Source organism: Perca fluviatilis, chromosome 5, assembly GCF_010015445.1.
Source record: "Perca fluviatilis chromosome 5, GENO_Pfluv_1.0, whole genome shotgun sequence".
Classification (NCBI taxonomy): domain Eukaryota; kingdom Metazoa; phylum Chordata; class Actinopteri; order Perciformes; family Percidae; genus Perca; species Perca fluviatilis.
Genome location: NC_053116.1, coordinates 30,123,954 through 30,141,923, shown reverse-complemented (window position 1 = coordinate 30,141,923; position 17,970 = coordinate 30,123,954). Strand labels below are relative to the sequence as shown.

Here is a 17,970-nt window from a genome sequence, read left to right as displayed (position 1 = left end):
TGAAGAAGAAATTAGTTTCTTTAGTTTTTAACCTTGGCTCTAATGGATGAAGAGATTGTCTGAGGTAGTAGACTTGCTGTGAGCTATTCCATCTCCCATTTTTTTATTTGCGTCGGCAGCCTATTCACTAATGAGTCCTGACATGGAGGCCTTTGATAACTGGGCAAAAAGAAAGAGAAAAGTTCCTCTGAGTTGACCAGAGTAATTTTACCGGGAAATGCATGAACAGGCATCCAACGGCAGTAAGAGGCGCCACCACTCCAATGAAACCTCAACACAGCTGAGGCTCAACATCATAACACCTGCCCACCTTCAAAGAAATTTTTTTAGAGAAAAGGAAAGTCACATGATCTCTGAGGGATCCAAATATGTAGAGTGTCACAGAGCTCATAACGCTAAGCAAATGTTAATTTGCTTATGTAACCTGCCTCCTTGTGCCATTGATGTACACTATAAACACATAGTCATTTCACAAAAAAAATTATTCCGTAGTTTTACAAAAAATTATGAGGCTTTGTGTTTATGTTTGTGTGTGGCTGGGTAAGCCTGGGCAGTTGACCAGGGTCATTAGTCAAAGGAGATCAGACAGAAACACTGTTCCCTGTTAAGGTACATGCAAGGGGATAATGGACCCGAGTTCTCAGTGATAATCTGCTGCTCAGAGTGATTTTTTTTTTTTTAGTGCAGTTGATGTTTTGTATCGGGCAGCTTTGAAGTAACTTTTGGTCTAGAATGTCCATCTTAAGTTTTGAAATTATTTAATCAAGGGGGTGAAACACTTAATGAAAAAATTAACTTTGAATTGGCTAAGTCATCACTGCTACAATGGTGAGTCATATTAGGGCCAATGTGCCAATTTGTGGTATTAATCTACCCCCCGTATTCTTTATCTGTCCAGTAAACTGTATACAATGCAATACGTGTTAGTGTTTTTCAAATTGTGACCACTAATTGTCTTTTTCAGTGGAGTGGGTTTGGGAAAATGTCCATTATTTTGAGATAACCCCTTTGACACAATCCATAAATAATGGTGCTCTTTTATTTAAAGAAAAATTGCATTTGCATTTTTGGTTCAGGTGATTTGGCCTCTTCGTTCTGTTAAAGGTCCCATGGCATGAAAATGTCACTTTATGAGTTTTTTTAACATTAATATGCGTTCCCCCAGCCTGCCTATGGTCCCCCAGTTGCTAGAAATGGTGATAGGTGTAAACCGAGCCCTGGGTATCCTGCTCTGCCTTTTGAGAAAATTAAAGCTCAGATGGGCCGATCTGGAATCTTGCTCCTTATGAGGTCATACCTCCCCTTTCTCTGCTTTGCCTGCCCAGAGAATTTGGCCCACCCATTAGAGAGAGACATCATGGCTTTCAAACGAGCAAAGTGGCAGTTGGTCAAGGCCACACCCCCACCCTCCACCTTGCCCCTCCTCCTCAATAGCTACAGACACAGAAATGGCACATCCTAAGGAAAGCTCATTGTGGGACTGGCTCTAGTGGCTGTAATTCTGAACCAAGGCTGAATTTCAGGAAAGAGACTTCAGATACAGTATTAGGGGACCACTAAGGTCTATATAAAAGCATCCAAAGAGCACCATGTCATGGGACCTTTAAGCCTCACATATCAATCTGCTGATTACAAGAGTACTACAATTTTATTTTTGACAAATATAAGTCAAGCATGCAGCTATTTTGGCATGCTGTGCTCTGGCAATGGGACCTGTGTGTCTGATGAAGCCACTTTTTGACTCCCCTGCAGAGCTTTCCTTTACAGACTTTGCAATTCTAAAAAACAAATGCCATACAGCTGATCTGTAAAAAAAAACAAAAAACAATAAGCATGAAAAGCAGTGTTACTAAAAAACTGTATTTCAAGGTTGGATTTGGAGAAGGGTTTTTTGTTTCAGTACATGTAATGGTCTTTTCTTTAGAAAACAGAGTAGATTTTTGTGAATTGATTACATTAAAAAACAACTGCATTCCATTTAGGTGAGCTGGTTCCTCTGTCCTGGTATTGTTCATGCTGGCTCACTGTCATGGCTTACTGGAACACTTAAAGGTGCTGTAGGTAGGATTGTGAAGATCCAGGACTTAGCAAAAAAATTTGAACATCAACAACTTCTCAGTCCCTCCCCCCTTTCCGCTAAAGGCCAAAACAGTCTCCTAAGCCCCTCCCCCCACAAGAGAATGGATGTGTGTGCATGAGCAGTGATTGACACGCAGTTAGACCCCCCCCCCCCTTAAAAGACTGTTAAATTAAGACATGCTAAATTAATGTCTTATTTTAAAATGTATTTTAGCAACTTCTCAATTGAAATTCCTAAAATGTGAATAATAGTTTGCGGAGTCAAATTATAACTCAAGCTCTTCCTTCTGCTGGACTCTCTGTTTGTCTGCTGTAGACAAACTCACATACACCCAGTGTACCGGAGCTTTTTGTACTTGTTGCTGTCATGTTATACAATAGCCAGGCAGCTGGAGAACTGCTTCACTTCACTGACCCCTATCCAAACCTGCCTCTCTCTTTTTATCTGTCTGTGCCTTCCTCCCTCTTTCTCTTCCTCAGTCTAATCTCGCTCCAGCTTCCTGCCTGTAAAACACATGCAACGGGTTTGATCTCCTCCTGGAAAATGCAGCACTGATTGTTGTTCATGAGGGATTAGTCTTGGTTAGATGCACTTGACTCTAACATGAACATTCATCTGTTTGCTGGGATACTTGATTTTATCAGGACTGTTACTGGACGGTACACTGATTTAAGATGTTCATCTTTAAGAACAAATTAAGAAATAAATAATGGCAGATGTAAAAGAAACCAGGTCTAATTTCTCCTCATCCTTGGCTGGAAGAGCTTGGCTATTCTGGTGAAGTATTTCTTCAACTGTTGTTTCATGCAGGAAAAGAAAATGTAGTGTCTTAACATGTAGATATTATCATTAGAACATGGACTTTAGAATAACCTTTTATCACTTGAGGATAAATACTAGACCAGTACAGGATAGCATTATTTTTCATTATTCACTATCGTCAAATTCATGTCAGCTAGTAATGACTCTATACCTTTAGTACTGCAGTGTATACTAAAGTACTCGGCACATGATTACCTGATTAGTTAGGGAACCTGATGATAGCTGCAATCAGTTCCTGATTCACTGATGTCATCACTGTGAACATGGGACTGAACAAATCCGGATCTGCTTTTTCTACTATCTGAAGCCTGTGGTTAATGTTTTCCAGGGGCCAGTTGCATCAGCAGTGCTGCGAGGAGTGGACGCTGGTCAGCGAGGAAACCCAGGCCAAGATGGCTCGTATGGCTGCTGCTGCCGCCTGGGGTCTAGGTAACCACTAAAAAGACTTCATATCATATATGAACTAACAATTGAAAAGTCAGCTGGTTTTTAAGAAAAGACTCAACAGTGCAATCAAACTGAGCAACAGTGAAAACAGTAACCGCTCTTGCCAAGTCCCCCTCACATAACCATATGAGAATGGTATCCAGTCATAATATTGACATATCGTAACGTGCAATAGTGGAGAAATGCAGGGACCACACTGCAGAAGCATCCTCTGAGGTTTGCGGTCTGTGGATTTGACTTTCTTAAGTCAGTTGTAAACCCTCAGACGAACCCAAACACCGTCTATCTGAAGACTCAAACCATCTTTTATTGTTGTAGTTGGGAAGCAAAATGTTGAGGTTGCAATCATTTAAATCCTATCAAGCTGAGGTGAAGTGTTGTTTAAACCAGCAGTGATGGGCTGCCAAACTTCAATCTGCTTCAGTCTTGCTAAGTTAGGTCTTAAGACATCCGCTAATTAGCCCTTTCAGTCATTATTAAATGCTTCCTGCTGAAACCAGTTTTTGTTGTTTGTTCCTCCAGGGCACTGGGACAGCATGGAGGAGTACACGTGTATGATCCCAAGAGACACACATGATGGGGCTTTTTATAGAGCAGTACTAGCCCTGCATCAGGACCTCTTCTCATTGGCCCAGCAGGTGGGTTACATTACCACTCATAAATACACCCAGTGGATAAGATTTCCCCCCATTTGATGTACATGAAGTCTATATTTTTAGAAAACATCTCATAAAGACATGCCACATGGGAATTTGCCTAGTCTCATGCTTTCTGGAATTTTCATTAGTCTTCATAGCAGGCTTTGAAAAGTTAAAATCATTGGAAACGATCTCTGTAAAGTAACATAAAAATTGCTTTACGCCTATTCCAGTCAGTATCAAATGCCTCCATCATCTCAGGCTTTTCATTAAAAGGAATAAAATGCACCAGTTTTTTTTTTTTTCTTCCTTTTACAACGTGGTACCTCCTTGGTGTGGAAATATTATGTAGAGCTATCGATTCTTTTTGTAATTGATTAATCTAGCACTTTATCGATAGATTAATCGATTAATCGGATAATGGTTTTTTTTTGCGTTTTTAAACAACCAAAACTAGGGGGAAAAAAGCTACATTTTCGGAAGAAAGCAACATTTGTATTGCCTACATTGCTTACATCTCTCAAAAAACTAAACATATTAAGTGCATTTAAGTGCCATATTACATTGTTTTTAAAGAATTTTTTTTTCAAATGATATCAACCTCAAACTAAGGCATACATTAAAATACACAAACATTACATTAAGTTGTGCAACTTAACTTTCAGAACTACAAGTTTCAACCTGAGAGTGATCTGTATATACAGTAGGCCTATATGTAAATATTAGTTATACTCAACCTATTTTCATTTATATATTTGATTATGTCACACAGCTCTGTTACACTTATGCTATTAGATCGTTGATCAGCTGTTTCTCCGTAGAGAGAGAGAGAGAGAGAGAGCGAGAGAGAGAGATGCGCAACAATCAGCTTTTTTTCCGAAGGGATAGTCAACGCGTCAGCTCTTTAGATCAAATTGTAGTCACCACTACATATTTTCTTGTCTTTGTTTTTGGTAGTTGTTGTGTTTGGTCTAGTTTCATCGTCCATACGACTGTTATTTACTTTTGTCGGGTCCGCTTCGTGGAATGGATGATTAAGTTAGACTCCATGTTTTCTGTTGAGATGCTAAAGCACTGACGTCGTGCTATTATCGTGGTAAGCTAGTTACATTTTGCAGTAGACATACTGCACAGAGTTTTAGTTTTAATTACGTTTGAAATGATTCCAAACTTTGGACACTTTCTGTCGTTTTCTCCAGCCTGTCTCTTCTCTTAGCCCCTCGCTATTTACGCTCTGGCACATAGACAGTGTCGCCAGCAGCAGACTGAGCCGCGTCTGTGCGACAGTAATAATGCTCCGTGCGGAAACACCGTCCGTCAGCGATACAACGTTGGTAACATTGATTTAACGAAGCTTCGAGGCAAGTCATTTTGCATCGAGGATTTTTTGTAATCGAATTATTCGAGTTATTCGAGGAATCGTTTAAGCCCTAATATTATGTAACTCTTGAAATTGTAAATCATCGCAGCATTCAGCCTCAAACAAATACAGATCCCATTCCCTCTGCTGTGTGCCTGTCAGCGAGGTCTGGTGGAGGTCAGGGTGGTGTTTTCCTCATTTGATGAAGGTTGGGATGTTAGATGAGCTCATGGCGCCTAGAGATGGATTTGTTCAAACTGGATGCCAGCATGTCCTATGGACACAAGCTCTAGCACTGACACCAGTAAACACCTGCTCCTCCAATTTCTCTGGACTCATCCTCCAACTCCCCTTTTCACCACAAAGCCCGGGAGACCTGCTCTTTGTGCCCCTTCATCCCTCCACAGCCACCCTCCCGTCTCTAATTTGGAGATTAGATCCAGGTGTGACCTATAGGATTCTACATCAGCTAAAAAGGGAAAGCAGACTTTTGACTATTGTCAACATTGAGGCAACTCATAATGAATGAAAAGAAATGAAAAGCAGATGGAGCGGGGGTGAAAGCTTAAATGTCAACATGAGCTCAGTCTAGTCTTCCGGATGTGGTTGGTAATCCTCGCACTTAGTCCTTTTGATTCCATTGGGCTGTTCCTTTCCTCCCTCTGTACCCCCAACAACCACACATGTGCTCCAGGAGTTTCAGCATGTGTTTTTGTGAAAGGGTTCAAGTTACTTTGCTTTATAAATCTCAGTGTTTGGTCTGTTCCAGCGATGATGTGTAGACACGGCAGTCGTGCTCCCCCCTGTAAAGCAGTCTGTGGCTGTGCCAATATTTGTGTTATATCCAGTCCTCCAGTGTGCATTTGATTTGTAAATTGTCTCGTGGTTTTTTTAAACCTTGAGTTTCCTTTAGCGGTTGATTTGGCCGTAACCATTTACATATAGGCCTCCATTTCACACTGTAATCATAAAGTAATCTCAATGGATTTAACCCTATTTAAATACATACAGTAAGTGCGACCTTTATGTAAGGGAATGGGAGATTGGGTCATAGTTTGTTTGTGCTGCCAGAAGCCAGACACTGCATTTATCAGGAGTCGTCTGGACTGCACATTTCCAATGAGGCCCCAGCACAGTATTTCAGGAGTAAACAGGACCATAACTGAGTGGAGGTTGTAAAGAAGCAGCCTCATTGTCACCTTGTCCCAACCACCCTCCCAAAACCCCTCCTCTTGTTGTGCATGCCTGAAGAGGTGTTTAGGCACGCCATTCCTCCTTTCCCTCCCCGCAAAAAATAATAATTGGGGGGGATTTGGTCTGAAACAGCTGTGTCTCCCGGCCTCACGAGATCTTCCTTAGTCATCCTCCCTTATTTTACCTTCCCACTAATAACAGTTCCCAAAAACATTGGCTGTAGAAGCCCAAGAAATCAGCACGTTTTCAGCCACACTACTTGTGTCCTTGTTTGTCCCTTTTGCTGCTCTGGATCAGGTTTTTCGCTCAATTACTGTTTTTCCACCCCTCCGGGTTCTCACTGGTGCTGGAATGTCTGCAGTATCCCTGAATTTGGAGAAGTGTAGTCCTGTTACGAAAAGTCAGGGAACTGGAAGTTTACAAATGAGTCAGTAATATACAGTAATACATACAAAAAAACGTGAAGGTATGAAAAACATTTTTAGGGCATGAAAGTACTCTGACAGTTGGTTGACCATTATGGAAACATTTGGGAATTTGCATCACAGTTATGGCAGGAACAGTGACTAACAGCCCCTGTTTTGAACTCTTCTTTATCCCTCGCCAATTCCTCTCCTTTTCTCTGAATGTGCATACAAAATAAGGCTGTCTTTTTAAAAGATACATCCACAGCCATGGTTACATAACTTTTACATAACTTTCACACATTTCCCTCTCCTCATAAAACACTCAGCAGTGCATCAAACCATTTTGCTATACAAGCAGGTGTTCTAGTCCTAGTTACATTAATGTGTCACTGTTGGCTGCACTTAAGTGAAAAGGGTGTGAGCAGCAAGCAATAACATGCCTTCGTTCATTTGTACAAAGTGTTTTATTCCCTGGGTTTAGTCCAATCCCGGCTGGTCCTGATGCAAGATGGTTTTAGGATGGTGTGACATTGTGTCATGGTACATTCTGGGGTCTTGCTATCCTTACGTTATTGAGGAAATGCCAATTATTGCTTTTTATTAGCTTTACTAAAGAGTTGAGTATTTTGGGGCAACTAAGTCAAAGGGAAACTTTGCCATTTTTCAACCAGCTTTGTGTGATTGCAGTGTGGTTAGTATATGCAGATGAACGTTGTTTGTCAACACAAAGACAAAAAGCCAGTTGAAAATCTGCAAAATGCACCATTCACGCCGACATTTATTTCATTAATAGATCACACTGTCAATTTTTGTTTTGTTTTTGTTTTTCATGTAGTGTATTGACAAAGCAAGAGACCTCCTGGATGCTGAGCTGACGGCCATGGCTGGAGAGAGCTACAGTCGAGCCTATGGGGTAAGTGTTCTGCCGAATCAGCCAAAATATTTAACGCATTGTATTCATGTGCAGAAGGATTATGCCACGGCAACACAATTTTATTAAAGTGATGATCTATAAAAGATTAAGTCTCAGATCGAGCTTCTTTAGAAGTCAGAAGAATAAATATTTACAGTTTCCACTGCTCCATTTTATTATCTATATATGTTGAATTATCCATCAACAGTTCAAATCTGAAGTTGAAAACCCAAACAGCAGTGTTCCTCTCATACAGATGTTGTCAGGTAATGTTATCATGATAGCCATTTGATCTTAGTTGATTTTGATTCACATACAATAGCTGTTGACCATGAACAGCAGACACTTCAGCAGGCATCTAGACTCTGAATCTTTGTACAAATGGCAGCCATAATCAAAGCCTCTATGTGGAAATTACCAACCTTTTCTGACAGATGCCGTAAAAGAACATCCAGTGGGTTGCAGAATGCATTCAATTGTAGATACTGATCAATTTACAAGCTTTAATGATCCTTTTTATATTACACAGAGGGGCCTTTTGCAACATTAATAATTGTGTGTGTGTGTGTGTGTGTGTGTGTGTGTGTGTGTGTGTGTGTGTGTGTGTGTGTGTGTGTGTGTGTGTGTGTGTGTGTGTGTGTGTGTGTGTGTGTGTGTGTGTGTGTGTGTGTGTGTGTGTGTGTGTGTGTGTGTGTGTGTGTGTGTGTGTGTGTGTCCGTTTCCCAGGCTATGGTGTCTAGCCAGATGCTGTCAGAACTAGAGGAGGTGATCCAGTATAAGCTGGTGCCAGAGAGGAGAGACATCATTAGGGATACGTGGTGGGAGAGGCTTCAGGTAACTACACACACTCTCTCTTATGCAACTAGAAATGTAAAGCAGATGCTGGAAAGGCTACTGTTACTAATGGGAAACATTACAAGCCAGACACCATACATTCAATTCAATTCAATTCAATTCAATTTTATTTATAGTATCAAATCATAACATAAGTTATCTCGAGACACTTTACAGATAGAGTAGGTCTAGACCACACTCTATAATTTACAAAGCCCCAACAATTCCAACAATTCCAGTAATTCCCTCAAGAGCAAGCAGTGCGACAGTGGCGAGGAAAAACTCCCTCTTGGGAAGAAACCTCGGACAGACCCAGGCTCTTGGTAGGCGGTGTCTGGCGGCCGGTGGGGGGGTGTGATGAACAGTGGCGATAGTAGTCACATTAATAATGGAACAGTGACTGGATGTAGCGGGAAGCTGCAGGGTTCAGCAGGACGCAGCATGACATTGCAGGGCATCGCTGAGCTCAGCAGGGAGTGCAGCAGGACCACGGCGACAGCTGCAACCAGGGTCTTGGTGCCAACGTTCTCCAAGGAAATACGCTGGGGGAAAAAAAAGCATAAGGACTCCGGGGAGTAAACTCCCCAGAAGCTAGGATTAGTAACAAGCATTTCTGGGACGGGCTGCACACAAATAGTAATAGTAATAGTAACAGTAATAGAAACAGTAATAGAAAGGGAGAGGAGAGAGCAGCTCAGTGTGTCAAAGGAAGGAAGTCCCCCGGCAGTCTAGGACTATAACAGCGTAACTATAACAGGTAACTAAGAGACACAGGTCATAAGGAGAGGTAGCTTTTCGGGCTTAGAACTCTCCCCCTGCGGATCTGGCTTGGCTGGCCTGCCTCCCTCTACTTTGTTATGTATTATTAATCTAACAATTATGAAGAGAAGCAGTTGGGCCAGTTAGGTGAACACTGCAACTCCTCACTCCCTAACTATAAGCTTTATCAAATAGGAGAGTTTTAAGTTCATTCTTGAATGAGGTGACAGTTTCTGCCCCCCGAACCCAGATCGGGAGCTGGTTCCATAGGAGAGGAGCCTGATAACTGAAGGCTCTAGCTCCCATTCTACTTTTAGAGACTCTAGGTACCACCAGTAACTCTGCATTCTGGGAGCGCAGTGTTCTAGTGGGACAATAGGGTATTAGGAGCTCTTCTAGATATGATGGTGCTAGACCATTTAGAGCTTTGTAGGTCAAGAGAAGGACTTTAAACTCAATCCTGGATTTACAGCAACGCCAAGCGGAGAGAAGCTAATACAGGAGAAATATGATCTCTTTTCTTAGTTCTTGTGAGAACACGCGCTGCAGCATTCTGGATCAGCTGGAGAGTCTTAAGAGACTTATTTGAGCAACCTGACAGTAGGGAATTACAATAGTCCAGCCTGGAAGTAACAAATGCATGGACTAGTTTTTCAGCGTCGTTTTGAGACAGGATATTCCTAATTTTGGCAATGTTACGAAGATGAAAAAAGGCTGTTCTTGAGGTTTGTTTTAGATTGGCATTAAAGGATATATCCTGATCAAAGATAACTCCTAAATTTCTAACAGTGGTGCTGGAGGCCAGCATACACACACTAATACCTCAGTGTGTGAGGATTTAACATATTTTCGATTTGTATGTTTATTTCTACATTTGAATTTAAATTTAAAGTAGATTTATAGAGTAGAATCATGTTGGACTCTGGTAAGTGTTATTTACTGTAGTTGAACAAACTTCAGATGAAGGTCAGTAGTAACTAAGTCAGAGATATGTTATTTATGTAGCCAAAACTAGCTACTTCAAATTAGTCTACTTATCTACAGAAGTCCTGTCTTGACAAAGAAAGTCACTTGAGCTACACTACGTTTTATAAATGAAGTGTTTTTGACACTGTGCACACTGCAGTGTAGAAGTGACCAACATTTGATTTGTTTGTTTTTTTGTTCACCTTCAATTCTGGGTGTATGTTTCTAGTCACATAGCAGGTTGCTTATATTAGACCAGTGATTACCAACCAGGGGTACATGTACTCCAGGGGGTACTTCTGCAGTTGTCAGGGGGTACATGGAAAGATTGAAGAGTAGCTTAACTAATTTGAAAAAATAGACATTATGATTTTATTAAAATATATCCACATATTAACATTAAGTCAACTGTAACACCTGAATACTACATTTTTGCAGTTATGGAAGAGTGTGTGCACTGAAAACTAGTTGGCAAGTGAGCACAGAAGTTTAAACAGGTAGCCAAAAGTAATGACTTAACAGTTCAAATGATTAGCTTAAAGTAATGGAAAAATGGTTAGAATTGTTTGCTAAAAGTAACGTTAATGGATAAAGGGTTGAAACATTCAGCTTCACCCTAAGTAGTAGTTGCTTAGTAGATTAGTAGTAGTATGATTGAATTTGATCACAGCGGTAAAACTAAGCTGCATGTTGATAAAGTGATATCAGATTTGAACCTCACAAAATTCACTTTGGCCACGGATCGTTTTGGACATTAACTGAAGGTTATGACCAAAGGTGAGCGTTACAGGGACAGTCAATGGACTTAAAGGTCACATATTATGCTTTTCCGTGTCTTCTCTCGTATCTACTATGTTGTAATGTTGGATTTTCATGTCAAACGTGGCCAAAACTTCAAATAATTAGTTAAATGTATTTTAGACAAATCCCTGTGAGCTAAAACGTTCAGATTTCCAACTATTCTGAACACTCCGGTTTCAACAGTTTTTTCTACTCTCGGCTATGTATTGTCATATGACATATGATTGGTCATCTGCTCCAGGTAGGAGCAGATGACTTTTTTATAAGCTACTGCGGTGTTAACATTGTCCGATGTAACTACATTCTAACAGCAGTAAACAACGTCACCTTGGCTGCCAGTGTTGTTAAATTCTCCCCAATTCCGGGTCACATTCCTGCTGAAACATGTCCGATTGGGTAGTGTTTGGTTCAGAAGCCTTTATCTAACGTTAGCATACTGCTAACTATTAAGTAGCTACATGCTAATGCGACATAGCTGTAATCTCGGCCAATGCTGGTCATTTCTCCCCAAATTCTGGTCACTTTACTGCTGGGACATGTCCGGTTGTGTAATATTTAGTTTAGAAGCCTTGATTGGCAATTTTTCATGGTCCAAAGTCCTGCTATATACTCCGTTGCAGTAGCTCCAGCTTCAACTAGTGAAACATGGAGCGGAGGCTCCGGAGATTCCAGGAAGCGCGCTGGCCAATCAGAGCAGACTGGGCTTTTTCGTGAGGAGGGATTAAAGAGACAGGCGTTCTTACAGAGCGTCTCATACAGAGGGTGAACAGGTGCAGCGGCCATGGGCAGTATGAGAAAAATGTGTATATATATATATATATATTAACATTAAAGCATGTAAACATGTTCTAGTACAAACACAAAATGCAAGTATAATCCTGAAAATGCTATATAATAGTTGCCCTTTAAAAATAAAATAAGAACATATTTGATTAAACTGTGGCCTTGCTTGCCATAGCCTGCATGAAATGACTCTTGTAGGAATATTTAGAAAAAGCTTGGCTTGTTTTGTGTAACCCACACTGTAATCCCATCCAAACTCTTCCTACTTCCTGACACTGATTAAGATTACTATCATTATCATCATTATTTGTGAATTACAATGTTGTACATGCTGTTAAATGAGACAGCAGGACGTGTGGAAGAACCACAAATCCACAAGCGATCAGGGAAAATTGTGGCACCCGCCAAGTCTTTGGATTTTGAGATAGATGCCATCCGATCTAAGATAATACTGTTCAAGTTCATCTTTTCCATGTTGGCCTTTTTACAGCTGAATCAAAATGTGATTGTTTGAAAGGTCTCATCCTTGTATGTGCATGTTGAGGGAAGAATTAAGTCAGACAGAAAAACCGTAAGCCATGATGATAAGCCATTGACCTGTGATACACCATTCCTGATCCCTTGGTATCCACGCCGCTTAGTTACTCTCAGTCCCTGTTGGCATTCCTGTCTCACATCTCCTGTTCAGATGGTCCGGACATCTTGGAAAATCCCCAAAACCTGTGTCACCCTTTTACCTTAACAACAGCCCAGGAAGATTGTATTTGTCTGAAGACTGCATATGCCTGCCCAGAGGGCTTTAGTATACCTTTTTCAAAGTCAAATTTTGAGTATTCTTAAAGGCTGTTTTTTTAGATGAACAGATGCAAAGTGAATATGTGTATGTGAATTTATGCCAGCCACATGGGTGTTCAAACATGAGTGACTGTCCATTATTTGCATTCCATTACTAATGCTTTTCCATAACATGGAAAAAGCATTAATCACACAAGAATACATTTCAGGGCGATGTAAGAGAAATATTTTGCCAAAGTTGAACTATTAGTCGGTGCGTGCATTATAGTATTTACATTGATATTTGTCAGCACCAAGAACTTGTCTAAGACAAGTTTTTGTTTTCATCAAAAAATTATTTTCCTGTTGATTCGTATTACCCAGCTGTTAGAAATGCACCTCACTCTTACTAATTTCTTTGTGACATTCCAAAAGTTTTCATAAAATTAGCTTGACCGTTGAAATGAAACCATTACACACACACACACACACACACACACACACACACACACACACACACACACACACACACACACACACACACACACACACACACACACACACACACACACACACACACACTTAAATCCCTGTGTAGTAAATTAAGATACTCTTGATCGTCTTTGACTTTTTCCATTCGTAACAGATGGAGGTTGGTTGGAGGAGGTATTTAGGATCAAGAAGGGTCTTCTTGAGCAAACAGACAGGGCCAGCAGCACCAGAGCTTGGTCTGCAATGCCTGACAGGTTTTTTCTCTCTAGTGATTTATTGGAGGCTGACCTCACACATCTGTCAGTTAGTCACTGTCCTGCTCCTTTCTTTTATACCAGTCTCTCCCTCATCAAAGGATTAGTGGTAGGGCAAAGAGTGTATGGAAATACTGCACCCCACTGCTTGTGGATAAATGTGTCAAAGTTCTTGCACTTCTAACCCTGTGAGAACTTTGGACTCTTAGCTGTAGGTTGCTGTTTTAAACTATTGATCTTCTTATGTTCCCTGCTCTTTTTTGGTGTCTCAGCTTCCACTAATGCAAATCATGGGACATATTTAACTTTCCTCCTAGAAAGAGTTGGGTTGACATCGGGTCCAACTTCTCTTGCTTTACTAATGTTCCCTGTGCTCCTCTACTCAAATTTACCCCACAGTTTTATTGGGCCTATTCAATATATTAACCCATTCTCTAGCCCCTTTAACAATATAATGGTCAAACAGTCACACATTGGTAAACTGTGGCAGAAAATTGGGTGGGTTTGAAATTGGTATACCAATGACAGACAGTGTTTTGTATGTTTGTTTTGGTATTTTTGCCCTTATTCAATACAGTGGTTCAAGCGGCAGACATGAAATATGGGTGACAAAAAAAGGGGGATGACATGCATGATCCATGGACATATTCAAACCAGGGACGTTGCGGTTACATGGTACATGTCTTAGACCACCTGTCCACCGTGGCGCCCCCAATAACATAGAGCTGTTCTTTTCAATCAAGTTGCTTCAACTGGATAATTTGGCACTTCCTTATAACTTCTCAGCAGGATGATGTCAGTAATCTCTTGCAGTTAAACCCAGACTAAACGTCTAATCACTGAACATAGCTTCTGCCAGATTCTACCTGCACTCAGCCCCTTATCCCATCATGTTAAGCCTACTTCAAAAACTGTAGTATTTAATTCTAGCCTCAGCTTTCAACGGCTCACAAAAAGGCTTGTCCCGACATACTTTTGCCATCTAAGGAATACAGCAAAAAAGGTTTAGATAAGGTCAACACTTAATGAAAAGGACTTAAACTTTGAAGTAAGTTAATTACCGCGCCAAACACAAAGATGGATTGTATTATCTGTGAAACTCTGCTAGTAAATCAGCACAATACTGATTTCAAGTCCTCATTTGTTTCTGCTAGTTGCCATGTAACCTAATATGACCCTTCCTTGTGGCAGTGTTTGCAATTATAATCAAGTTTTTGACTTTTTCATGAAATGTTAATATTATTTTGTCTACTCCCTGTTGATTTGCTTACATTCAAATCATACAGAGAGGATTATACAGCGCATGCTTTTTTTCATCAGAGCCGGATTACTCCACTGTCTGCCTGCCCCTTCAGCACTGTGTTATACCACAATGATGATGTTGAGGGTTAGAGGATATTTAATAGAGAAAATCTGCTAATGGTACTTACAAATATATGAATACAGCATACTGTTTTTCTGGCACATCAACCTGTACTCACATGTGGACAATGTTTAAGACAGGGACCCCTGGTAGTAATACTAGCCCCCTTGGATTTCTTCTGTACTGCTCTCTCATGTGTGTTCATTCTCTTGAGTTTAACGAGTGGGTTCTTCTCTTTGAAGGGAACAACAAAAGGGTAATGCGTTTAACCGGTCTGATCCTTGTGATTTTTGGTGTGTTTTCCTCTAGGGTTGTCAGCGTATCGTAGAGGACTGGCAAAGGATCCTGATGGTCAGATCACTTGTCATCAGCCCCCACGAGGACATGAGGACTTGGTTGAAGTATGCCAGCCTCTGTGGCAAGAGCGGCCGCCTGGTTAGTACATTGACATATTTGTACAAAGCCCCTCAGTATTCTCCGATCTGACCCCTGATCATGCATAATTAATTAGAATCCTGGAGAAATAGATCCGAGTTGATTAAATCAGTATGGTCAAACGGAAAAGGGAAGTCAATCACAATGTTAGAAACCTGAGACTGCATATCTGCACAATTTAAGTGGTGCAATTTTCCATCCTTTACCTCACTGTTGTTCTAATTGATTGCAAGGGATGGCAGACAATCGGCCAATTTTTCCTTCTACACACTTGCATTTCAACACACACACACACACACACACACACACACACACACACACACACACACACACACACACACACACACACACACACACACACACACACACACACACACACACACACACACACACACACAGAGCTCTGACAGCATCTAGCTAGACACCGTAGCCTGGGAAACAAAAAACACACACACACACACACACACACACACACACACACACACACACACACACACACACACACACACACACACACACAGAATGCCAGAATCCCCAACTATGATGTAACTTAAAAACGAATGTGATTGGCCAATGTCAAACATAAAAGGAAATGTGATTTACAAGGGGGAAAAAATGACCACACTAAGACTTTGTCTTTCTTTGTCTTGTTGTTCTCTCTTTACAGAATCTTTAGCACTTACTCATGCACTGATCTATTTTATTTTTCACTCTTTAAAATAATAAAGAATCTTAATCAAACCTTATCAAGGTAGAAGTTAATCATGCTTGTATTGTCTTGGGGTTCCTAAAAACCTTCTGGTTTCTTATTAAACTGTAAACCTTCTGGCAATTAATTTGCTCATTTTGCCTCTGTTGCCTTCTTAATCCCTGCAGGCACTGGCCCATAAGACCCTGGTGCTCCTTCTGGGTGTCGACCCCTCCAAGCAACTTGATCACCCGCTGCCCACAGCCCACCCACATGTCACCTACGCTTATATGAAGTACATGTGGAAGAGTAACCGCAAGGTAAGCGCAAGAGTGTTGTGTTGACTCGATGGTTTATAAATAACATTTTGTACATTTTTGTTGTTGCTTTTCTATAATTCATATATACTGTGAATGTCATCATACGTGACAAAAGTACAGGTAGTGCTTTATAAGGATGGACCGCAAAGGGCAACCTATCAGCTTTTAAAGAGTTCTGATGGTTATTACTTGTATTTGGAAGTTTTTCGTGCAACATTAGGCAACAATCAGAGTTTCAAATATGCCAGATAGGGAGGGTTTAAATTACTGCAACATTAGTGACATAAATGGCTAATTAATTTAACACTGTGGGGGAAACAGCCTGAGAAACATTAAAACCAACAAACTACATCTGTAAAAAAGAAAATTGAAATTGCAACCAGCCTTGTGATTGTATAGTCAAACTTAAATAATCAGTCCCACCAGGATCTCAAAGGTGTTTTGTGATTATTAAAAATGAGGTAAGTTATATAATAATAGTTCCACATAGATTTATATTTAGTGTAGTAGGTTCTCTTTAGATAAAAAAGCCTCTGAAAAAACAAACATAAATAATATAACAACATGAAATTGAAGCTATAAATAGCATATGTTTAGTAAACATAATAATGATAAAATATATTTAAAAGAAATCAATTTTTAATTTGTATTAGTTAAAATTCACGGTAAACTTGAAACATAAAATTAAACCACCCTTCTTTCCACAATGTAATGAGCACTGGCTGTTATATTAATTGGGAAATTCTTGTAATATTAAGTGCATTGTTGTATATGTAGGTAGCTAGCCAAAACGTTAGCTATTATGTTACTGATGGTTAAGTCAGCATTAAGAATTATTTGCTGGGATTTGATTGAGCTTGAAAGCAGCACCTGCCCAACAAAAATCTTAATTGTTAACATATTTGTTATGAAGTTGGTTTATTGAGGTTGAAGTCAGAATTCTTTTTAATTGGGCTCCTAACAGCAGCTCTGGATTGTAAACTTATTGTTTATATAGGGAAGGGAATATAGGGAAGTGTTGTTATTAGTGAGATTTTTAAGTTTTCTTCTGGGTTGACATATCTGACAGAGTAACGGTATTTAAAAAACTGCAGCCCCTCCACAAATACTGAGTTTGGTTGAGTTTGCATTCATTATTTTGAATCTTGTAAAATGTTTGTTTAAAGCAGTTGAATAAGAAATTCATGTTGGTTAGTTTAAAACAATCTAAAAGAAATGGTCAATTATAGTGTGATTAAAACTCAATATTTACATTATTTACAGTACTTGATTTAAAGCTGATATGTGAACAGGTACACAACCTTATTTGTTTAACAGTAATTTAATGTTACTGCGAACCGTCACAGGAAGTGCTTTTATTTTGAAGTAGCCTACACGGAAGCTGTCTGTTGTGTACTCTTGCTAGCTTACTGAGATGAACGTGAGACGCTAGATGCAAAACATGTCCGTCAAGCTTAAGTTGTTCACTTTCTTGTTTGTAAAACTGCAACATATTGAACAGTAAATGTTCACAGTGAAAGACAAGCGTTTTTGGTCGTCTTTCGAAGCCATTCCGTTACATGTAGGGACTCGGTCTTGTGTAACTTCTGAGAGGTTTAAATCTTCCTGGATAAAAGCCTGAGACGATCACTAAAACTAAC

At 40.1% G+C, this 17,970-nt stretch overlaps 1 protein-coding gene across 1 annotated transcript in view; it reads left to right on the top strand.

The window, feature by feature from the left end:
- Positions 1-17,970, top strand: part of mtor (mechanistic target of rapamycin kinase) — a 96,610-nt gene that overhangs the window by 57,917 nt on the left and 20,723 nt on the right. Inside the window, 6 exon segments of the mRNA XM_039799787.1 lie at positions 3,231-3,331; positions 3,872-3,987; positions 7,784-7,861; positions 8,588-8,695; positions 15,197-15,322; positions 16,199-16,330. Of these exon segments, the coding sequence (XP_039655721.1) occupies positions 3,231-3,331; positions 3,872-3,987; positions 7,784-7,861; positions 8,588-8,695; positions 15,197-15,322; positions 16,199-16,330 (661 nt within the window).